Source organism: Thermobia domestica, chromosome 4 (genome assembly GCF_964235325.1).
Source record: "Thermobia domestica chromosome 4, izTheDome1.hap1.1, whole genome shotgun sequence".
Taxonomy (NCBI): domain Eukaryota; kingdom Metazoa; phylum Arthropoda; class Insecta; order Zygentoma; family Lepismatidae; genus Thermobia; species Thermobia domestica.
Window position 1 is genome coordinate 187,846,311 of NC_137457.1, and position 25,087 is coordinate 187,871,397.

At 36.1% G+C, this 25,087-nt stretch overlaps 2 protein-coding genes and 1 long non-coding RNA gene across 3 annotated transcripts in view; 1 reads left to right on the forward strand and 2 right to left on the reverse strand.

Moving 5' to 3' along the window:
- LOC145682969 (uncharacterized) overlaps window positions 1-1,763 on the reverse strand; it is a 220,979-nt gene extending 219,216 nt beyond the window's left edge. Inside the window, exon 1 of the long non-coding RNA XR_014130961.1 lies at window positions 1,662-1,763. This is a non-coding gene — a long non-coding RNA (uncharacterized LOC145682969). The remainder of the gene's footprint in view (window positions 1-1,661) is intronic.
- Window positions 1-25,087, forward strand: part of LOC145683417 (hemolymph lipopolysaccharide-binding protein-like) — a 708,489-nt gene that overhangs the window by 46,385 nt on the left and 637,017 nt on the right. The window lies entirely within an intron of this gene.
- LOC145682970 (protein GVQW3-like) lies at window positions 827-1,264 on the reverse strand. The gene has a single exon (XM_081754327.1). It carries the CDS (start codon window positions 1,262-1,264, stop codon window positions 827-829), a length of 438 nt encoding a protein of 145 aa, XP_081610453.1.

Consider the following 25,087-nt stretch of genomic DNA (forward strand, 5'->3'; position numbering starts at 1 on the left):
TGATCTCTTCAATCTTTAGCACAAGCGACATGCTTCTATGACGAAACAAAACTTAAGTCCTTCGTCTAAAGTTAGACCAAATTGCACGGCTTTACCTGATACTACTTTTCCAGAGTGAACAAATGAAATTGACACACGAATTAATCAACCCTCTGTGTATATATATATATATATATATATATATATATATATATATATATATATATATATATATATATATATATAAGTGAATCAAAAAGTAAGGTGAATTGTTGATTTACAGAAAAGCGTACAGAGATACGTCGATGAAGCTTTACTATGTTTGAAGTATGGTATCACACTATTATTCAAAGAAGGAACCGTAGTTGTCTAAACATTTATTCCAACGTGGCACCAAATCATCCATGCCCTGTTCAAAGAAATGTGGTTCCAGATTTCCTAACCAGGTACGTGTAGCCTGTTGTGCCTCTGTCAGTGTCTGGAAACGCTGCCCACGGAGATGTTGCTTCAGGGAGCCGAACAAATGGTAATCCGACGGGGCTAAATCAGGGCTATACGGAGGGTGATCGATAATTTCCCACTTTAACCCGCGGAGGTGTGTACGGGTCCGTTCGGTTGTATGTGGACGTCCGTTATCATGCAGTAACAACATGCCCTCTCGGAGTCCCCCCGCCGTTTCTGCCGTATGGCTGCTTTCAGCCTGTCCAGGGTTTGGCAGTAGGTGTCTGCATTAATGGTCGTACCCTTTTCCCAGAAATTCAACATGAATAACACCGAGACGGTCCCAAAAGACAGTAGCCATTGTTTTCTGGGCAGATGCTATTGTCTTGCATTTCTTGGCCTGTGGTCACGATGGATGTTTCCATGTCATGCTCTGACGTTTGGATTCAGGTGTCCATAGAGGTATCGGAGTTTCATCGCCCGTTATGATACGATGAAGGAATGAATTTCCTTCGTCGGCATAACGTGTGAGGTGGCTCAGGGAAATGCCCATTCGCTGGTTTTTGTGTTCTTTGCACAGAAGCTTGGGTACCCAGCGCGCACACACTTTTGTGAAGCCCAGTTGGTCAAGGACGATACCGTTTACGGAACCATAAGAGATATTCAATTCATTGGCAATGTCCTGCAACCGCACTCTTCTGTCTTCACGAATCATGGCATCGACGACAGCCACATTCGTGTCTGTGTTGGACGTTGATGGTCTGCCACTTCTGCCATCATCTGTGACAGTACTCCTACCACTTGCAAATGCATTACACCACACGTACACTTGTTTCAGCGACATAACACTATCTCCGTAGACCTGCACCAATTCTGGATGAATATCACAGATTTTATTCCCTTGGCACAGAAAAAACGAATGACTCCGCGCACTTTCTCCTTGGTGTAATGTTCCAGTCGTTGCGCCATCTTTGAGTTGCTCTCAGCACCAGACGGGTGGACATAGAATGTTGTGCAAGCCGTCACACTTCTATTACAAGATTACTTGTAACATGGAAAAGAATTAATTAGCTACAACAATACTATGGGTTTGACAGGCAATTTCACCTTACTTTTCGATTTATCCTCGTATATGAGTGTGTGTGTCTGTGTTATATTTACAATTCCTTGTAAAGAGGAAATTTGTTACTAATACCCCCATGTTATTTCATATATATCTACAAAATAAAAAAAGAGCTTACCATTTTCGTAAAATGGAGGTGATATTCTTCAACAATATAATTCGTATTCCCTGCCTGAGTGTAAAATCTCCAATAAGTGAATATTTGTTTTATCTTATAACATTTTTGACATCTCTTCAACGAACAAAACAAATAACAAGCATTAAATCAATTCATTCAACAGAAAAGGAAACATACATTCAGTTCTATTGTTAAGCACAAGTTGTTATGTTTAATAAATAAAACTGTTATTTTAAGGATCTTTTAAATTCTTCTTAATTACAAACTTGATACGTTATAGAATATTGCATGTAATTGAATTGTGGTATTTAATATTTAGAATATTGAAGATGTTTTTTTAAGCTGTAGACTAATATTTATTAAAAAGAAGTCAAGACTGTAATTCATTGCTTATTGCACAAAGTATATTATTATTTTTTTTTTTTTGTAGAGAAATACAAATGATCCTTACATGTAAATAGGGTAATATTATGAGAAGCTACAACTGATAATAATCATCATTAAAACATTGATGTACTTAAGTTTATTTCTTACAAGATACTGACATAAGTATGAATCATTTCTCTAGAATTTAATATTAACGTATATACGCATAAAATAGTATCACTCAGTCCCTTTAGTGATTAGTTTCATATAACGATTGTCATGTTTGAAACATTTCACACTATTTCGTGATTATATAAACAAACTAGAAAAATGTATCAAGTCGCAATATTATGTTTAAATATATTAGTAAATACAAAATTTCTATTAGATGTAAATTTCGACACAATCATTTCTTCTGGAAATTTTGGTATTATATTTATGTAACACTTGCGGTAGATATTATAAGCTATGTTACTTGAAAAACAGGTTTCATCTAGTTGACATCGACGAGAATTAATCTTTCCAATTAGGTACTAACCCAGTGAATTCGTTTCACTTGTTTCTATTACCAATTCTTTGCTAAGTTTTGACATATTACATACTCAAAACCGTACTCATTATGGACACCTCTAACTTCATGAACTAAATCATTAGACTAATAAACCAGAAAGTAACATTTGCTTGAAGATACTTCGTCGTATCAATCAAGGTGGTCCATACATCAGAAACGCAAGGATCAGGAGAAAGACTAGAGTTTAATAAGTACTGCATTGTCATGGACAAACTGCTGCGAAGAAATGTACACTTCTCGAATTCATTAATGCGCAAATAAACTTTTCTAAGTCCCATACAATTGCAACTTTGGCAACAACGCTTTAACAGTAATGGGAGGGGGAATAATAAAATACAAAGATTTTCGAACACAACATACAGTTTGCGGTTTCAAATTCTCAGTTACTTTTTTGATACTTCATATAATTATAATTTTAGCAAAAAATGTACGTTATCATTAATGCAGAAACCTTTGTTTAAAAAATGCCACGCTTCTCGAAGAAAAGATATAGATAGTGATTAAAAAACTAGGAATGTTAAGGAGTTCGTTATCTGCCAATACAACTGAAGGAGCGTTCCATAGTTGTTTGCTATAATCATGCGTGTTAAGTAGTATATTTTTGTATCGATGCAATACTTAAAATCGGGTTCGAATCCACTCAATGCTTTGACGTTTTTATGACATTTTTCAGTTATTCTTGCCGTACACGTTTATAATATATATATTACACTAACAACTTTCAATTTATCAAAAAATAAGATGATGTGCTAGCGTAAAAGATTTTCTATATAGCTCAATGTGATTCCTGCTTAGTTCAAGTCACCTCTTGAATCCAACTATAAGATTTTCGTAAATCTGAAAATAAATCCGGACTTCTGGTATTCACAATATCACTATCACCGCTGAAACCTTCTTTATCACTACTAGAACGCAGTTAATAATGTTATTATTAGTAGTAGTATTAGTATTATCATTATGGTAATTATTATTATTGAGTTTGCACCGCGGCGACGTTCATTAACAATCAACGCCAGACCTTTAAGAAATCAGAAACTCAAATTCTCACAGTAGCACTAGAATTTGGACGGTTTCTCAACGATTGACACATACAAACATGGGTTTTTGAAGTGATATCCTTCAAGTAGAAGTGACCAAGAACAGCTCGGTTGTCTCTTCCTGTTCCTTCATTATGCCTATTGCCAAATCCATTTTGGTTTTGGTACAGAGAAAATTAAATTCAAGGGTCAATGGTGAACGTGAGAATTTTGTATTTACCATGATTATTTTTCTGCTACTTTGGCAAAAGGACAGTAATAATAATAATAAAAATAATAACAACATTCACTCTATAACATTACAATATAGTGCTTGGTAAATGTTTAACAAAAATTGCTAACTTTACATGGCAGCATACCTACTCGAATTAAAACAAAGTTCAACTGTGTATCATAGAAATAAGTTCTATTTCCGTACTTAACTATATAGAAAAACTTAAAGTTTTAGAAATCTATTTAACTACCAAATTCAATTCAGATCCTCTTGGATTAGAAACTGTAATAGATCGAGAAAACTCTTTCGTATGGATTCAGTGCGTGAAGAATGGGATCCATCTTAAATACTAACCCGTTATTGGAAAAGGATATCACTAATTCTTTTCGTTTTTAATAATAAAAGGCATGCTTTCAAAATCAATCGTTGTTTCATAGCACCAAATGTAATCCTCCTGTTCATTAAAAAGAAATCAATGTAAGCGAACAATAATTTAAGTTGTCAGTTAATAAACTTGGAACTTGAAACACGACTGGAAAATATTCGATTTATCATGCATAACGGTTTCATAAACTATCGCTTATTTATTTCCATTACTACTATTACTGTTTTTATAATAATTCTGTATTCTTCATGTGGCAAAAAGAGCGTAATATTTAAAGAAAGAAACTTCAAATTGAATTTTGTATACTTCTTTATTATTTCACTTTGAATAGAAATAAGTTAGTCCGTTCAAGCGTCATTGATTTATGTATATTTTTATTATTATTATTATTATTATTATTATTATTATTATTATTATTATTATTATTGTCCCTTTTTGTTTAATTTTTAACAAAATTGATGTGAATAGTTCAAACTAGAACCAAAAATATTCACAATGGGCACAAAATTCTAAACTACATTACTGACCATAGAATTTAATTTTAATCCGAACGCAAAGACAGAATGAACTTGTGAATAAGCTTGAACAAGGAACAGGAAGGGAAACCGAAATATTATTGAATACCCCTACTTGAAGGATGTCACCTCAAAATCCATCTTGATATATGTCAATCGCTCAGGAACTGTACACTCGGGTGTATTGAAAGAAAACTTTTTTCGAAATCGATAAGGAAATCCAAATCGAAAAGTTGCCCAACCTTAACAGAAGTTCACTGAATTTTTTTCGCATTTTTCGGACGATGTTTTCCGGTGTCTCAATCGGCCTAAAGTTTTGGAAAAGTCACCATAGGCAACACGCATTACACCGAACGTAGAAAGTTTGTTTTATCTTCAGATACGGTTCGGAAGTAGCATATTTCTGTACGTGATCGTTCTTCAACTTTATGTCCTTTACTGGCATCACCAATATGCTCAGTTCTTTGCTTACGTTAACGATAATATGGCTTAAAATAACTCAGAGCTCACAACGTGAAGGTAGCTGCACGTCGAACTCCGCCCACCCATCCAGCCAGTAGACAATAGGCATGTTGTTAAGATCTAAACTTTAGTGATGAGGCCTTGTTGCGACTCAAAAGTGGGAATATTTTTTTTCGGACAGTAGCCTTGCTCGAATGAAGCCGTCTGTTCCTACAAATCCACATTTCTTCTTGGATGCTACAATAACTTTTCGTACAATCAACTTAGCTGCGACTGCTGCATTTTTGATGTTTTCTTCTACTTCTTGCGATGTAGGCGCTTTAGTCAAGCGCGGTTCGGTGACTTTGACGGAATACCTGCTTATCATATCATAATAGTTTTAGTTTCAAAGTTAATGTCAGGCATGACAAACTATCGAATGGATTTCTTTGGTGCCTTGCCGCGATCCTTTTTTATTCGTCACCTTCCAAGAGTTGGAATAACTGAAGAAGAGCCGGTGATCATCGCCAGCAACATATTTTCAGGATGTGCGAAAAAAAACGTTTGTTCGGAGAACAGAAAATACTATTTTCTTCAGGTTATCCGATAAAATTACTGACGAAAGCAAGTCCATTTTCCACAGGGTTCGCGTCGCGCCCGTCACTGCAAGAAGGATGCCGTCGAATCGCGAACCACATCGAAACGTAGACAATCACAATGAATTTGACGAGCCAAACTAAAGAAGGACTAGATGACTTTTCTCTTACGTAAAGGCAAACCGTCGTCAGCCACCGGAAATGATTCACGTGGCCGTACTTCAGGTCACGTATATTTGGTGAGCAAACTCCTGTCGACAGAGCTCTGCACAGTCTCATCAAGTAATTTCGGTCAATACTAAGATCATGTTTTACTTTGTCATATATCGTCCAGCCAATCAAGCGGTACTGCCTAGTAAGACCTTATTGGTTTACTCTCGCACGAAGTGAGTTTCGTCCCTATTGGACCTGAGTAAGCCCTTGGACCAGTGATGTCTCCCTCCAAATGTTGAAACAAGTGGTGCAGTGGAAGCTCGTTACAATGAAGAAGGCATTCTACTCACTGAATTTCCATTCGAAGTCGTTTTTCGATACTGACAAATCTACAAATGTGTTTACCGGTGTTGCTTGCAGTTCCATCGCAGCACACTACAACCGTTGTTGACAAGTCCGATTGTTTAGCCTCCAGAAAGTCGATTATAGAATATTAACTGCACACCCGCGAATCGAACAATTTAAAGTCAAAGAACGCCCGCTCCGTCAACACTCAACAGTCAAACGTTGATTTTATCGCAGTCAAAACTAAAGCAAAGCACAGGCCCTCCCAGCAACCCAACTCCCTTCAGTCATGTCATTCATTCAACATGAACTCGCCCACTACCAGGAGCAAACTTTAACTGTATCGACTTGCGCTGATGGGCACAATAATGGAATCATGTTTCCATTCATCTTTCCTATTGTTTGCGCAACTTCGACGTCAATAAATGCAATTTTATTGTTAAAACAAGCAAGGAACTATACGTATTAGTGATTTTAGTACAGTACATAAAGTTGAAGAGCGATCACGTAGAGAAATACGCTACTTCCGAATCGCATTGCAAGATAAAACAAACTGTCTACATACGGTACAATGCTTGTTGCCTATGTTGATTTATCCAAAATTTTATGCCGATTGCGGCACCCGGAGGCATTGTCCGGAAACTGAAAAAAAATCAATGAACTATTGTTATGTTTGGGCAACTTTTCCCGTGTGAGCCGATATCAATTTCGGAAAAGTTTTTTTTTCGATCCACCATACTGTACACGACCTAATGATACTGAGAGAATTTGAGTTGCAGATTACTAAACATTCATTGTTAATCAACTTCGCTGCGGTACACCTTCATTAATACACCAAGAAAACGTAGATGTCATCCATGACATATTATTGCACAATGAAAACCTTTCGTCTGCTATAGAAACTACAGACAGTTCGTGTCAGTGATTACAACACTCTTGGAAGATATAGATATGTTGCAGTACATGAGGAAAATATTGATGAGTCGAGTTTCGAAATCTGAACACAGTCAGCAAAGAGTTCAGTGTTTCTTCTAGGTGTACTTTTCCCTCGAAGATGAAACATCATCCTTGCCAAGATCTAACATATACCAAATAGTGTCCCAGTATGGCCTCAACTCACTGAGTTTTCTCCTCGGACTAACTTTTCTGTAGGAAGCGTGAAAGAGTGCTCACTTTCAAGCACATCATTTATCTATATAAAGTAGAGATGTTCGAAAATTACATTTTTGGAAAATTGTTTACGGCTAGTGCTAAGTTTTTGCTCAATTGGCTTAAGAATAAGTGTGCTAAATTTAACTCAATCGGTGAAAGTCTTGAGGTACTGCATCGGACCTAAAATTTGAGAAAAATTTAAAAACGTTACTTTTGATGAAAATTTTGAAAAAAGAATGTTTGTTATTTGTTGAAGTTATTTTGCATGCATGTCATATATAAATGATATAAACAATGCTACAAATAATAATAATAATAATAATAATAATAATAATAATAATAATAATAATAATAATAATAATAATAATAATAATAATAATAGGCATTGGAGGATCTTTTTGCCGGATCTAATATAAGCTTAAATCAAAATATGAGAAAACTAGGATAAATTCTACATTTGCGACATGTATTTTGAATTCAAATAAAGATCTTTGTGGCACGTTATATATATAATTTGTTTTGGAAGTCAACTTATCAGTATTAAATATTATATAAATATTAATTTGCACAGGCCAGAAGGCATAGCTTTGAACTCTCACATAATATAATAACTTATCTAAACATCTCTTCACGTTTCCATACAATGTTTTTAATAAGTTACTTAACAGAATTTATTAGAAAAAAAACACACAAATGGCGAATCTAATTTGCTGCGGCATCTGAATTACGAGGTAGGTGGGTGAATCAATCTAATTTCCCTGCTACAACACTAGTGGACTCGCCCAAGGTTCAAGCGGTAACAAAATAATATGGCATTTGAGTTCTGCCGAAGATAGTGCAGTTTTCGTTATTCTGTTGCATTTGGAAGAGCATTATTTCCAATTTTAACTTAATCGCTATTATACTGTTGTGAAAGTATTACTAATTGGCATTGTATTTCATTTACTAAAAGTTTGATGTAAACAAATTTTAACTCAAATCAGGAAAGATGCATTCTCTTCAAAGGACTCGTTACCTCGTTGAGTGTGGTGAGTTTATGTGTCTTGTCTTCGTGAAATGATATTTCCTGTATTGTCCGGACGTTGAAAGTTTTTTATACTTTTTTAGTTTTTCATTATTGTGCAGCATATGGATAATGCCATCAGAAATTTTGTTTTAGAAGATGATATCGATAAGTTAGGACTCGTCGTAGTAGGTTGCGATGGAACATCCATTAATATGAGACGGAAGAATGGTGATACAGCCCAGCTAGAGTACTATCTCAAAAAAGCTCTACAAAGATTTGTCTTTTGCAGATGTCCCTTGTGGTACATCATTGAAGAAATAGTTGGAAAAAAGCGATAGACCTACTACGTTCGCAGGACCATTTTTGAGGCGCTACAAGACTGCGAGGACATCGGTACAACAGTTTCAGCCTGTGGGAGTGTCTTGTACTACCGACTTAACAAAGGAAAACCTAATATTGGAAAAAAGTATCATCTCTGCAAATGTAAAGCTCTTTCGATTAGCGATTACGATACTGCGAATTGACTGACAGTCATCCTGGCAAGTTTCATCTGTACATCGCAAACAAGAATCCTCCTGAAAAGTGTCAGGCAATCGTCCAGTACATTATGAACTTGTCTCCTACCCTTTGATTTGTGTCATAAAAAAGTCGCTACGTTTAAGATGGTGGTTTCTTTGTCTGCTTCCCGCTGCATGGATAACAAGTGTAGAAACTAATAGGTCCTGTCTTGAAAAAAACCAGTCTGGTTTGAATATCCGGAAAAACTTATTCTGACAATGATTTCTAATATGACAAATATGTGAGAATACTTGGTTGGAGAAGAATTTTAGCAATACGATCTTTAACTTCTTCATCTTCTAATGTCATCCGAGATTTCATAGTTTCGGAAATTTTTGTCTACCTGGGCAACTAAGTCGATATGATTGATTGGTCAAAGTCTTAACCACCATTGACATGATCCCTAAGTGAAAAATAATTATACATATTGTAGAGGAACTCGATTTTCGAGAATAATTATTTGTATATTTCAAATTTATTGTTATGTTTATGTCTTGAAATTATTAAGAAAGGTTATGGGAATTTAATGTTGAATGTGTAAAGTTAATGCAAGCTGCACAATCTCGCTAACAGTTGTGTCAGCAATTCATTGTAAACAATGTTGTATAAAAATGTCATCGTATCGTGTCTGGCAATGTAGGAAGGAAATGTTGAAAATGTGTCTTTCCTCACATTAGCCAGATTCTGGAAATTGTACAAAAACATGAATTTGTGGGATGGTATGAATTTCATGAGATTACGGATGTACGGAGAATTGCTTAGGATCGGAAAATCAGAACGTGTCGAGGGTTGCAGTTTTGAGTTTTGACACATGGAAGGAATTTGTCTCTCCATGTGAAAACGGGGTCACACGTGCAACAGCAGACGAAACAGCAGACGATGGTAGTTGGACCCAGCCAAACAAAACCACAGGACGAGAAGGTTTTGGGATCAGTTCATGGAGTTCGGATCAGTTCATGGAGATCGGATCAGTTCAGAAGGATCAGATCAGTCCTAGGAGTTTAGATCAGCTCTTGAGAGTCAGTTCTAAGAGTTCCAAGATTGGTCTTCGATTTTGAAGATACTTGGGTTCGAGTCTGGAGAACCAAGTTACATTTAATTAGCCACCAGATGATAGGAGAAAACAGTACGTTGTACTTCGACATATTATAACGACGCAGAACTTCGAGGGAGATTTACATTGAGAGGCCCATTCCTCAATGCCAGCTTTCATCGTCCAACAACAAGGAGTGACAGCTTAAGGTGCAGAGTTCAACACCAGATCGACGTGGGACAACAACAGATTGAACCAGGTATGTGTGACTCCGAGTCAGAATTCAAAGCTCAATGCTTGGTCGTACTATATCTTACTGGCAAATGACTCCGAATATCCGTTATAGCAACTATTCAGAAATCTCACAATTCATTCATCAGATTTTAGAAATACAGTGTTTTATGTTAAATGAAGTGGAAGTATATTTATTTGTTTAAATCCCTAAATAAACCTCTCGCAAGTTAAGTTATAAGTTACCCACTCATTCTAGATGGTGAGTGGAAGGCGCCTAGTAGCACTCATTATTGCATCCCCAAATAGGCACTGAGTGGCTAGGTTGTCATGGTGCAGATGCGTTGGGTTAATTTCCCAGTTAAAAGTCAAAGTATTTGTATAATACCTTTTTTGAGTTATCACACGGACAAAAGTAATTAGATTGATATGGTAATAAACAATAGTAAATTTAAATCCCTCCCGTCCCACCCATGGTGAATTATGTGCGTATATTAAATTTTAAAATCACTCTCAATGGTAAATAATGTTAAAAGTAGTAACTAAGATAATTGTTAATGAAACCCACCCATCCCACCCTCGCTTCAATACAGCTTAATGGTAAAACAAGTGCGTCGACTACTGAGTTCGATTCTTGATTGAATGACAGAAAAGTGTATCAGTTATATTAAACAACGAATTACGTTTATTAAACATAGTAACTAAATGCTAGTTTGTGTTGTAATAATAAGGTTAATAAAAGTGACAAATACAGTAATAATATTACGAGTTTACAACAATAATATTAAGAGAAAAGAAAGTGAAATAATTTCGTTGTATTTATGTTCTGGACACACAGAACAGATGCATGTATCAAGCAGGTTGTGTTGAACGGAGGACGAGAGTCGTTCAAGCGATTACGCACGAGTGTACCCGAGTTGACACGAAGGTACAAGGTCACATTGACGGCCGCACAGAAAATTTGCTCCGTGTTGAAGCAGGCAGAACAACAGAGTCGAACCTGTTGTTGTACAATACATTAAATATAACTTTCATTAATTCTAGGATTAGACTATTGATTATTCAATTAATAGTCAATAGTAATAGTTACAATGTTGTCCCTAAAGAACAATCATAGGGTGCACTACCCTGTTCTTAAAGACAATGGTAAACCGGCGACAATGTTTAGTAAATCTAGGTACTATTCATTAGATTTAGGAGTTTTGAGATATTTTGCGGAATATTTTCCGACATATAGTGTAAACAAAGAACAGACATTTAGAGAGAATGTTCTGGGTCGCCGATATAAAAACTATTACATGATCGAATTTTCTGAGAAGGATTTTAGCGTTGATAAGTTAGTAGAATTGGGATTTAGGAGACATTTCTTATCCATAATTACTGGTATTGCTGAAACAAATACATTAATACGCAACGCTATATTTTTCGCAATAAAAGAGGAACAACTTAAATACAGAGTATGTGCGTTATTTACTAGCGGTGCTAGTCAAGAGCTAGTGAATACATGGCTTGATCATTTTAGAAATAGATTTGACTGCACGCAGGCAGTAAAGATTTCTGAGTTTGTTAGTACAGTAGCGTTATACGAGAAAAGAGCACAAATCATAGTAGCAAGCGATAAATCACTGCTTGATTTAGTAGCTTTTGCGTTGTTCTTCAAACAACGAACACCTTGGTTATTAGCCTAGTGATGGTCAAGAAACTACAAGAGTGTTATGTAGATATTAGTATTGGTTAGATATATATGGGATAAGGATATATTATTAGTATATTATTAAGGATTTAGAATTTAGTAACGATAGTAATTTAATTATAAGATATTTTGTGTTAGTAATATAGAACGTAGATATATGGGTAATTATAGTACTATTATTATTATTGGAAGAAAATCTGACTATCAATCGGTTATTATAGTATGTCTTTATGGCATATAGTTTTAATATAGTTTTAAATAGTGACGTAGAATAAAAATAGGAAGACTATGGAGAAGAAAAGCAAAACAAAGGAAAAGAAACATGAATGATTTTATGTGATTAGTTTTGCGTTAGGATTTTAGATGTAAGAGAAGGCAAGAATGAAAAAAAAAAAAAAAAAAAAAGTGAATGATGCAATTGAGGTAGATTTAGTCTAGACGTAAATTTAAAAATTAAGAAACCCTGTTAATTAGGCCAAACCTTTCATTAGGGGAAACTCTAATCAGGAAGGAAATCCCATTCTCTTCGAGTTAAATTGGGTGATTACCAAACGTCGATGAGAATATTTATTTATAATGCAACATAAGTCTTCCGTGATTGTTGAAAAGAGACACAGAATTGACTCGCACATCACGTGAAAGCAGTGCAAATTTTTTTTGTGGAGATATCCTTCATTTTTAGCTAATCCCTTAGAGTAAGATTAAAATTAAGTTAGAAATAATTAGTTAGTAAAATTTTTCGATATTCTAGGGAATTCTAGGATAGTCAAAAAAAAAAAAAAAAAGAAGAGAGAGAGAGAGATGTTACTAGAGCATCTAATAGTAGAGATAGAATATAGTTATATTCTTCTAGTATAAAAGGAAATATAGTCTAGATTAATCAATTCAGTTGTATTAGTTAGGAAGAAAGAGGAAAAGAGAGTTGGATTTAGGAATGTGAGTATTGAGAAGAAGGAAATTTTAGTGGTAGATAGATTTAGAATATAAGTAATTATAGACGTAAGACGTAAAAGAAGAACATCAATAGATCTATAACATAGACTATAACTAATAATAAAATGTGGAGTGAGAGAAGAAGATAGAAATAATAATTAATAGTAAATAATGTTAAATAAATAAATAATGTAATAAGATAGAAGTAAATATTGAATATAGAGATTTAAGCATACATCGACGAGTTGATAGATATATAAATAATTATGTATGCAGAGATATATGAGCGCTAGGAGTACTCCATGAGAAGATAAGAAATTGTTATAGAAATATAGAATATATGAATAAAGCGCTAGAAAAGACGAAAATGGAGAAATATTATCGGGGATATGCAGAGGATTTTTCCTGCAGAAGAGAAGCCCTGAAAAGATATAGAACTTTCGGAGTTGGAAATAAGAAGTAGTTTTTAGACTTTCTTCAATAGTTGTCCTACTCACAAGCTATAGGCCCTGTCGGCAAGTGTTAAAATAATGTAATAATGTAATAATTTAATAATTTAATATAGAGATAAGTATAGTATAATAAGTTAAGAAGAATAATAATAATAGTAAGATGAAGTTAACCTAGTGTAATTGTTGCGGAATGGCCATCCTAAACAATGAAAGTAGGTGAAGTAAATAAGTAAATAAATAAATAAATAAATAGTCTATGATTATGATTTAAAAGTAGAATAGTCACGTCTTTCATATGAAAAAAAAAATGAGAATCACGTCACGTAAATTTTATTAAATTTAGGTATGGAGAAGAATTAAATTTTTGAATTTTTGAAAACCCGTCAGATTTTGTTAAAACCATGTATAGATAGTTGTAAATATGCTAACTGTAGCCAATTGTTGATTGAGATGATACGGCAAGTCAGGCTGCCGTATTTAACGACCAAAGCCTTTAGGATTTTTAGGAAATGGAAAATCCATCATTTTCTGAATCACAATCAATTTTTGTATACAGTTAACAAGTGTTAGGTTAATAATAATTATAGGTTTAGGTCAAGTAAATAATTGTAGTATTTAAATAAGTATATATAGTCGCGTGTAAATTTGGTACTTACCCATATAGTTAATCCATTAAATAGTCCTTTGTAATGTCCAAGTAATTATATATCCATTAGAGTAAGATCACATATTAATCAATAATTTTTCACTTGTAAATGTTTTAATCACTTTATAACATTTTAACTTTAACATATCACATTTTGAATATTTATTCACGAACGGATATGCCAGATAGATAGAGTAATGGTCAGGTAATAGCATGAATTTTGAATGTCGGTAACACTACCGTAGTGCAAGAGATCCCGTACGCAATTTCACGAATAGAGGTCACGCATTGGAACATTGTTAGTGAATTCCAATAAACATTCGACGTAGATAAAACATTTACGTACATCGTGTGATATAGTTGTTATATAAAATAATGTGTTTTAAAACTATTAGTGTAATAATTGCGACGCAAGATTGGAACTTGATGTTATCCAGTCGACGATGACGCGTGAATAGAACGCAGGAAGTTGAATTAACCTTGACAAAGCTTGATTGAAAAACTGTTGAGCTTGCAGTTACTAAGTAGCTTGAAGTATCAGGATTTCCAATGCACTGCTGCAGGATTTTTTTTCTGTTCAGATTAAAAATCAGTGAATAAAAATTTTTATGAAAATAAAACATTAATATTTTCAAGCTATATAGTGCAGATGTGAATATGTTAATTGCATATGTTCTAATAACTTAGTGACAAGTTTTTATTTTTACAGTTCCATCCACGGAAAGGTGGAAAGAGACGGAGTTAAAACATTACTGATACGGCCAATAATTTCATTGGTTGGCAAGTATGAACATTCAGAGTAATGGAAATTTTTGGTTACTTGATACTGTAAAAAGCGTTGTCTCTAAGAGGAGATAGCTCAAGAGTACTTGCAAATGTGTATGCACATTCACTCTTGACGAAATGTGCTGTGCAAGTAGTTTAGCAAAAACTCGTTAGATGTCGTGAGGATATACTTTGTGACATGACATTTTGAAATGTCGTATTTTATAATGTTAAAAAAAAGTAATACAAAGATTAAAAATTCGAATATATATATAATTTTTAAATAAATGTTAGGTGAAGGAAGATTAATCAATATTTATATAATCATGTTGAATAATAATACATATTTTATTTCATTTTAAGTTGATATTTATCTTTAATATGGTGTCAGTATATATATCATGTACAGGGTGTTTATAGAAAATCGCCCTCTTACGACGTCGAATTTGGTTTGCGGAGCAACCAATTTTTTAAGGGGGGACATGTAGAGGAACTCGATTTTCGAGAATAATTATTTGTATATTTCAAATTTATTGTTATGTTTATGTCTTGAAATTATTAAGAAAGGTTATGGGAATTTAATGTTGAATGTGTAAAGTTAATGCAAGCTGCACAATCTCGCTAACAGTTGTGTCAGCAATTCATTGTAAACAATGTTGTATAAAAATGTCATCGTATCGTGTCTGGCAATGTAGGAAGGAAATGTTGAAAATGTGTCTTTCCTCACATTAGCCAGATTCTGGAAATTGTACAAAAACATGAATTTGTGGGATGGTATGAATTTCATGAGATTACGGATGTACGGAGAATTGCTTAGGATCGGAAAATCAGAACGTGTCGAGGGTTGCAGTTTTGAGTTTTGACACATGGAAGGAATTTGTCTCTCCATGTGAAAACGGGGTCACACGTGCAACAGCAGACGAAACAGCAGACGATGGTAGTTGGACCCAGCCAAACAAAACCACAGGACGAGAAGGTTTTGGGATCAGTTCATGGAGTTCGGATCAGTTCATGGAGATCGGATCAGTTCAGAAGGATCAGATCAGTCCTAGGAGTTTAGATCAGCTCTTGAGAGTCAGTTCTAAGAGTTCCAAGATTGGTCTTCGATTTTGAAGATACTTGGGTTCGAGTCTGGAGAACCAAGTTACATTTAATTAGCCACCAGATGATAGGAGAAAACAGTACGTTGTACTTCGACATATTATAACGACGCAGAACTTCGAGGGAGATTTACATTGAGAGGCCCATTCCTCAATGCCAGCTTTCATCGTCCAACAACAAGGAGTGACAGCTTAAGGTGCAGAGTTCAACACCAGATCGACGTGGGACAACAACAGATTGAACCAGGTATGTGTGACTCCGAGTCAGAATTCAAAGCTCAATGCTTGGTCGTACTATATCTTACTGGCAAATGACTCCGAATATCCGTTATAGCAACTATTCAGAAATCTCACAATTCATTCATCAGATTTTAGAAATACAGTGTTTTATGTTAAATGAAGTGGAAGTATATTTATTTGTTTAAATCCCTAAATAAACCTCTCGCAAGTTAAGTTATAAGTTACCCACTCATTCTAGATGGTGAGTGGAAGGCGCCTAGTAGCACTCATTATTGCATCCCCAAATAGGCACTGAGTGGCTAGGTTGTCAATATTTTGTTGGTTTTAAGCAACTTTCGGCTTAACATTCGAGCTAAGTTATTCTTATAGAGACCTTACAATGCCCATTAATATTATTTGTAGCATTGTTTGTATCATTTAGATTAAACGAACATGCAAACTGTCGTCACCAGGGAAAAATTTAATTTTCAAAAAGTTGAACAAAAGAACCATTTCTTTAATTTTTCTAAACTTTTAAGTCCGTTGCGGCACCTCAAGACCTTCAAAAATCGAGTTCAAATATTGCACACTTCTTCTTGAGGTAATTTCGCTAAAATTTAGCGCTAGCCGCAAGCAAATCTCGGGAAAAGCGTTTTTCAGAACTACACTAATATAGAGAGCGTAAGAAGAAATTTAAAAAATCGTAATTCAATATATCGCTTATATCTACTATTTCGAACTTCTGACAAGACCAATTTAAGAGCAATAGAGAACACAACGAATCCCCACTAGCAAAATACTAATGTAACATTGTTCGGAGTAAGGTGATGGCCAGCTGATGTTTTATGAAACTATTGTCTTTCTTTTGAGATGAACTCTTGCAAACGGTGATACAATTGAAAGGTATTAAGACGTTGAAGTAAATAAATGTGAGGTCCTTGTGAAAACCTATCTAAAAGGTTCTGATGACCCAAGCCAGCATATGGTCCATAGGTTAACAAGAACCTTGGAGGAAATAAAACGCAGTTTCACAAAATTTGACCCTCAAACCTTTTTTATTTGATAATAATAATAATAATACAACGACCTACGTTCTGATAGATATGAAGGAGGTATTAGAGGTGATACTGTTTTCCTGAACAGTAAATCTCCGGATTTATTTTCAGGCCTACGAAATTCTTATGGATCTATGTAAGAAGTGATTTGCACTAAGCAGGAATCATATTGGGAATATACAAAATGATTTAAGCTTGTGCACCTTCTTCTTGTTTAGATAAATTATAAAGTTGTCCGTCAACTCCGTGTAATACATGTGCTATAAACGTGCACAGCAAGAATAACTGACAGCGTAGAGTGGGATACGAAAAAGGTTTAAAAATACTAATCCCTACTGAAAGTAGGATCTTAGCACGCATGGCTAGCGAAATATGAAATGTCCTTCTAGTTGTGCAAAAAGAGAACGAAATTCCTAGAATCTCTTCTTTTTATAACGAATTTTATGGTCGAGAGTGTATGTGTAGAAAACTTTACCTACAATCAAGTTTTCTACATTTACCAAGTACTATAATTTTCTGATATCCTCTTCAGTCCATAGGTATACATATGTGTACATAAAGTTTTTATTTATTTATTTATTTATTTTTTGCTTCTATTATGAGGCTTATATCATAGTTCAAACTGGTTTGTAATGTTTGTGCACCTCCCACCTTTCTTTATTACTAATCTTGTTCATTAGAAGGCATCAACAATCAGCATATTTCAAGCAATAGTTACGAAAAGAAAATGTGCACTGATTAGTGCCAGGACTGATATATCATTCCATTAACTAACAACGAGAACTCTTAAGCTGATTATTTCAAACAGCAAACTGTAAGCTGTGTTCGAAAGTCTCTTTGTTTTTCCTCTGACTTCCTCAGCCTTTACTTTCCATGCGTTGTTGCCAAATCTAAAAGTCTTAGAGAATTAGAAAAAATCGAGCGTTCAATTATATCTTGGAGAACTGTACATGAATGTTAACATCGTGTCACTCGGCGAGCTGCTATGAGTAGTATTCGATATATTTTCTTAAATTACAGTGCGGGTGTCAGTAAATGAAAGCGCACTGTGCGTACAAACTTCAACTAAAATGTAAAAGCCACATTCTTTTATAATTTATAAATTATGATTTTGACACGATGTCACCCAGGGACATAGTAGTTCATGTGAGGTGCAATTTGACAGTTAAATGTTTTTGTAGACCATTATTGGTCATAAGTACACGTTAATTTTCCGTGTTCCTAGATAGGAATCTCATTTTGAAGTACAAAAGCACTACTAGGCATAATACTACTATATACCTCTGGGCATTAAAAATATGCTGCTCGCTCATCTACACTAATGTATATTATGGAAAATACGTGCCTTATATGTGTGCGTTTGGAGTACCGCCCTTCTAAACACTATATCTATCTATCTATCTATCTATCTATCTATCTATCTATCTATATATATATATATATATATATATATATATATATATATATATATATATATATTGTTACACAGTTGTGCCACGGAGTCCTAAGCCGGACTCAAATTATGGGGCGAGATGCCCGCGCTTTTCAAATTGTGTGTGCAGTAAGGAAAAGAGAGAAAGGGAGAACGGAGTCAGTTGAGGTTCAGATTGAATTAGCAACCTGATGCCTCATTGACACCAACCCTCACGCATGTAATAGTGGTATGACCCTGGCTTTGATTTACTCAGATCACAGCGCCGGGTCCCCGGATGCAATATTTAGGTAATACCACGCAAGCGATAAATACATGAAATCTATTATGTATTTGGAGCTATGCGTGAAATAAAAACTGTAAAAATAAATGTAAAATAGGAATTCCAACCCCGGCGTGATAGGGAAAAATCATAGAGAAACTGGATGTCTTAGCCACTATTGAGCATGCACGAGAATAGGTTCCCCAAGCTCGCCGAGGCTCGTGACGTAGAGTTCGAGCAACGTCAGAACTGGCAGAAATGCGTGGGACGAAGCGCCTATATAAACGAGGCTTGTTCGCCGCTCCGGTTGATTCTGAAGCCGACGGTCGACGAGTGTGTGTCTTCCTTAGTCACGGCCGCTCTGCATAACATCAGGTATGTGATTATTTTTTCTAAGTCCCCCCTCGACTTGGGATGAGTACCAGGAGGTTTGTTAGAAACACCTTGAGAATGTTTAGTTGAAACTATGAAGTTAGTTCAACTCGAGACCAAAATTCCCTCTTCGAGAATTAACACTTTTTCCCTTTGAGCCAATGCAAGTTGCGATGTACGAAGTTCAAGTTCACTCATTCCAATAAATCGCGGTTGAGCATAAAAACCTTCTAGCACCCATTGAATAACGTAGGGGTTGTGCTCCTCTTTACGTGGTGTAGTAATACTTTCAAGTTGTAATTCAAAGTAACCGATTTGTAAAATTCATCTGTATTCTCATTTTTATTATTTTTATTCTTATAAATAAAACGTAAAATGGAATGGTCTGTTTAATTTAGACAAGCCATCCCACCTATCTAGATTCAGCTCACAGTCTTCATATGTTACCTGGGTTTCGATCTCCAGTACAAGCTCTACCACTGAAATACGAGTCTCCCCCCATTATTGAGACTTTTAGTGCACTTTCTCATCATCTTCGAACCAGTAGGCCAAAGACGTTTTCAAGACCGAGGCTTAAAGGGAGTTGGACTCAGAACCAACTTTGTAATACTGGGTGGAGAGTAGAGGAGTGATCTCAAATACGATTTCACAAAAGAAAGTGTACACAATTGCTACGCCAATCTCAGAACAAAACATCATAACAGTTTTATGGTGTTCGGTGTTCGCCGGGTAACGAACTGTGTGTTCTTGAATCTCTAAACAAATCTCTGGTGCTCATTCATTCTATAGGGGAACCAAAAATCTCAGTTGCGTTTTAGGGCAAATCGGGAGTGATTTTTTTTATCGAAGAGCTTTCAATAGATAGAAGTGCACAGTGTACGCGAAGTTTTCTTTTGACTAGTCAAGTGGTGTATCGGTAATATGTAAAGTCAGTACAGTTCAGTGGCGTACTTGGCCTAGGCGTTGTTCAGCCTATGACTCTGATATATAAGTATAATTTTTCTGCTCTAAGTAGCGCGATTTACAAGGAGGGAAGTGGCGACGAAAAATTTTCTATTCTCAACTTCTCTCGCTTTAAGTTGTTATAAGTCAGCGGAATAGTTGCTAGGTTCCGCAGAGCAAAACTCAGTTTACCTCACGACGTTTTCTTGTGTAGTGATGGAAATGAAAAATCGGGACGCAGTGTTAAGACAGAATTCAGCTCTTGTCTCATGTACTTGCAAAACCGTAAATCTGCTTATGCTTCTGCCAGCTTTGGTAGGGTCACAGTCAGTTTTATCTCTAGACAACAGAACCTCCCGTTCTACGGGATGAAAGTTCGACTCGTTTGTCCGGCGATAAGTGGCTAATACCCTTAGCACTTATTTGGGAAGGATCACAGGCAGTTTTATCTCTAAACAGCAGAACCGCCCGTTTTACGGGATGAAAGTTCGACTAGTCTGTCCGGCGATAAGTGTCTAAAATCCTTTCCCATGCAAAGCTTGGGGGTCACAGGTATCTCATTCTTTTGGTCCAGCAGGGCCCCTCTGTACTAGGGGTGCATGCCCGACGGCTGCCTGGGAATAACTGCCTAAAACTCACCTTTATGCAAATGCAATATCAAAAATCAAAATGCAGGTACATGATCCAATGGTTGGATGTTCGTAATCCCCCTGTGTAAATTAAAAAAAAATAGTTAAAAAAAAGAAAGAAAACAAGTTATAGAATAGCGGTGAAAAGTAAAATCATCATAAGTGAACAAATAAACATTATCTGTTATAAACAGCTGTCTAGTCACTTTCCGTTTCCCGTTCTAAAAAGTGAAGCAAAATTTTATAAAGAAAGGGTAGTTGAGTATTCAAGTTCAAAGGAAGCTAAATAAAGATATTGAAATAATAATAAGTCGCATAATACGTAAAAATTTGACGTAGCATTTCCGAGGGAAGTAGCTATCAGTGATTAAATTCTTACCATATCAGAGGAAATAGGTTGATTACCCACTGCCCTGGTTTAAGAGACCACTGACTTGCGAAAAACAGATTTATTCATCAAAAATGAGTTTCGCGCAGAAAATAAAAGAAAAGCTATTAGATTTAGGGCAATCCCATTGTCCTAAGACACCCACGGGCAAACACCGTTATATTTTGGATTGGTGGAATAATTATTATTGTATTGAATGCAATAAAATAAAAGTACATGGGCATTCTCCTCCTGAATTTGGCCGTTGGAAAAAGAATCCATTACCGAGATACTTGGATACCTGGAGTCAGCCCAGATATCTTGAACCAACGACCGCTAGCCCGCAAACTCCAGACGCTCCGGCGAGTGGCTGCGATCTAACGCCGCTGGCCGCGTCTAGCCCTATCCCGACTAGAAATGAGATAGAAATACAAAGTACTGGTTCAAGTGAAAAACCAATGCCAGCTCCGAGGACGATATATGTAAATTCAGATACTGACGAAACCCCACCGGGGGTAGATCCAAAAACTCTAGTGAATGAAGTAAATTTAAAAGATGAACTAGAGATAGCAGAATTAATAACTGCAGGTCAGGAATGCTCTCAAGCAACAATTGAGATAGAAACAACAGCAGGTGTAATACCTGATGTCCCCTCGAACCAAAGTCCCCTAGATAATAATAAGTTAGCTGATAAGGAAAATAGACTAAGTGACTTAGTGTTAAGTTCAGAACATAAAGACATTGGTGTATCGAAAGAACCAGATAGCCCAGTAGCGCTATATTTTCCTATTAAATACGAACTGTCGGATCCTAGAACGCCGTTAGAAATGCAAAGACCGACCTTTCAATCTTTTTATGCTGGTAGTAGTGATGAAACAGTTTATGCTGAGATCGGTCCTAGAACTATGTATGCTAACTTAAATACTGAATCACGAATCTCAATGAGTAAAGAACTAATTTATGAAAATATTGGTCCCGAACCCAAGGCTTTCACGAATAAAGAGCCAATTTATGCAAATATAGGAACCGAACCAAGGGAAACGAAAATTGAGAACCCTGACGAGAATAACGAAAATGAATTGCGCTCTCTGACACAACCTAACGATGAAGCGTTAATAGACCAGATTAGGCATTCATTACAAACGGAACTGTCCCCGGCAGTAGGAAACTTAATTCGACCTTTAACTAAACAGCTACGGAACAAGAAAGTGCAGGTCACAGTTGTTCGTCGCCAAGGTGACGACGAAGAGAAATTAGGTATTCTATTTCAAGCTGACCCCTCAGCCCCCTTTGAAGATTTATTACCTGAGGAAAATGTAGTTGGAAATTTTGATATGGAAATACAGACCGACGTTTTCCAAAAGAAAGATGTTAGCTTTCAAACTGAATATAAGTTTCCTAAAATGATTAGGATTGACACAGATCGTGAACTTAAGATTATTGGGACAACAGCTACCCAAACCAACCCTGTTATGTTTGAAAATAGCCTTACCCTCCAAGAGAAACTGCAATATTTGGACAGTATAGATAACATACTCAGTGTAGTTAGTAAAGTTAGGTGGTCAAACGGAGATATTAGCAGTGCAGATTCAGATGGGGTAAATCTTTGAAAGACGATTGGTTGGGATACGAACTACAGAAATTACAAAACGAAGAAATAGAGCAATTACCAGACGACAACCCGCAGTCTCCTCCTGCGTCATCCCTGGAGGATGAGTCAAAACCTTCGTGGAACCCCGAAGAAGAACTCCGATATGCCCATTAGGATACTCCCACGGTTTCTACTCCCCGGGCAGCGAACCAAGACCCTCCCACAGAGGACGCTGACCAGAGAAATGACCTCGTCGCCCCTGCTCCAAATGAGAGGAGGTTAGACGAAGAGAAGAAAAGTGACAATGCTTTTCCCTCAGTTTGCTTCGACCACCAGAAGCAAATTGGAGAAGAAGGAGAAGACAACGATTCCTGGTCTGAGAGTAGAATAAACGAAAATATTGGTAAAATATTTGATTACGCGGAATTTGGTGCGTCGGTAATTTGTTTAGATGAGGTAGAAAATAGAGACGATCCCTCATTCTCTCCAACCCAAAGTGAATCTAACAAACAAACTGATAGTGTTAAGAATATTGGTTTACAACCTTCAGCTAGTGCTAGTTCTAAATTTAGTTCCTATAATGAAACTGGTGAATCACCTGCGACCAAAGAAATGAAAAAGTACCAACAAGAGGAAAAGTTAGATCCCTTACAAATAGTGTTTGTTTCGCCACCTAGTAGCGTAATTACACCAATGACCCCAGTGGAGAAATTAGAGTTTAGCGAAGGGAAAAAGACAGAAAAATCAGTACTCAGCGAACATGATAGATCTTATACATCAGAATTTAGTTCAGAACAAACCTCTGAGTTGGAAAATAGAAGCGTATCTGATACCGACTATAGGTCCGTTTCTGAAAATTTCAACACCTCGGTTTCGTTAGACAGGTCCTTAGATCTGAAAGATGAGCCCCTTTCACATTCATCAAGTGAAGATAAGATCTCTGATAAGCAAAAATCAAATTTTTCGTCCTTTTTAAAAGTAGGTCCTGAGGATAAGCCTCACATAAATTTAAAACCGGAGCAAGAAATTAAAACTAGTCCGGTTACCGCGCCATCCATACCATATAGTTTTGAGAAACCTAAATTTACGGATACAGTAGTAACAGGCAAAGTTAGCAATCCTCCTCCCGAGGGTGACAATCAAAATTCTACTATTAGTGCTAAACCACAAGCCTTCAAGATCAATCCAAATGTTGAAATTCCCTCCTTCTCTGGCAATAGACATGAGTGTGTGCAACTTTTTCTGCAAGAATATGAATTAGTGGCTAGCATATACGATTGGTCAACCCTAGAGATAGTAAATTACCTTCCTTACTGTCTGAAAGGGGAAGCTTTCTCCTTCTATTTAGTAGACCTAGCAAACATGTTACCTTTAAACTTTAACGAAATTAAGGAAAAACTTCCTTTTCCTAGTATTGAGTATACTGCAAGATTAGAATATGACGTTGATACAAGAAAACAACAACCCAACGAAAGTACCTTAGCGTTTATTTATAAATTAATAAAGGATTTGAAATTCTTACGAGGTTGGGTTAATGAAAGTGAATTGATGAGTAAACTTAGAATGAGTTTGTTGCCAGACATCCTAAATAAGCTGATGCTCGAAGTGGATGATTGCGATAATCTCGAACAGTGCCTACAATATCTTAGAAAATTTCACACAGCACAAAAATTAGTTAGTCAGAGAATTAGCCATGACGTATTATGGGAAAATGACCGCTTGGACTGGTCAAGCATTAGAAAACAACACCAACCAGGAGTTGTACATATTAGTTCTTGTTACTCAGTCGAAGTAGTAGCAGAACCGGGTTACAAAATGTATAGGAACAATCACCCAAAATACCTATGGCTTTGGCCATGGGCAGGCGCAGCTTTGTACAGTCAAGATAAAATTAGGAGACCTCTGGGCGCAAGCTCTTATAGACACAGGCTCTGAAATTTCGCTGGCTTCGAAAACCCTTTTACCCCCAAGATTCCCACTAACTGAAAGACTGAAGGGTTATGTAAAGCTTCGTGGCGTAGGTGCCCAGCCCACAGATTACATTCCTGTGGTGAGAATAGCGTGTTGTTTCAAGGATCATTTGAAAACAACCAAAAAAGATTTCTAGACGTAGCTATATTTGACCCACAGTTTTGTGCCTATAATGTTATTTTAGGGATAGATTTTTTGCACAAGTATGTCACAACCATTCATTCCAAATACTTGGAACTAGCAGATAAAGACGGGAATCACGTTGAAGACCTATGGTTCACAGTCCCAAAAGATACATATGGGTATCGTCAAGGTGTGATTCATACCTTGGATTTAAAACATGTTCAACGATACCCACCATCAGTAGGAAAAAGATCGTTTAACGGTTCCCAAT

What these genes read in the sequence shown, in the direction of transcription:
- LOC145682970 (XM_081754327.1), bottom strand. Translation starts at nt 1,264, where the DNA reads ATGTCGCTGAAACAAGTGTACGTGTGGTGTAATGCATTTGCAAGTGGT.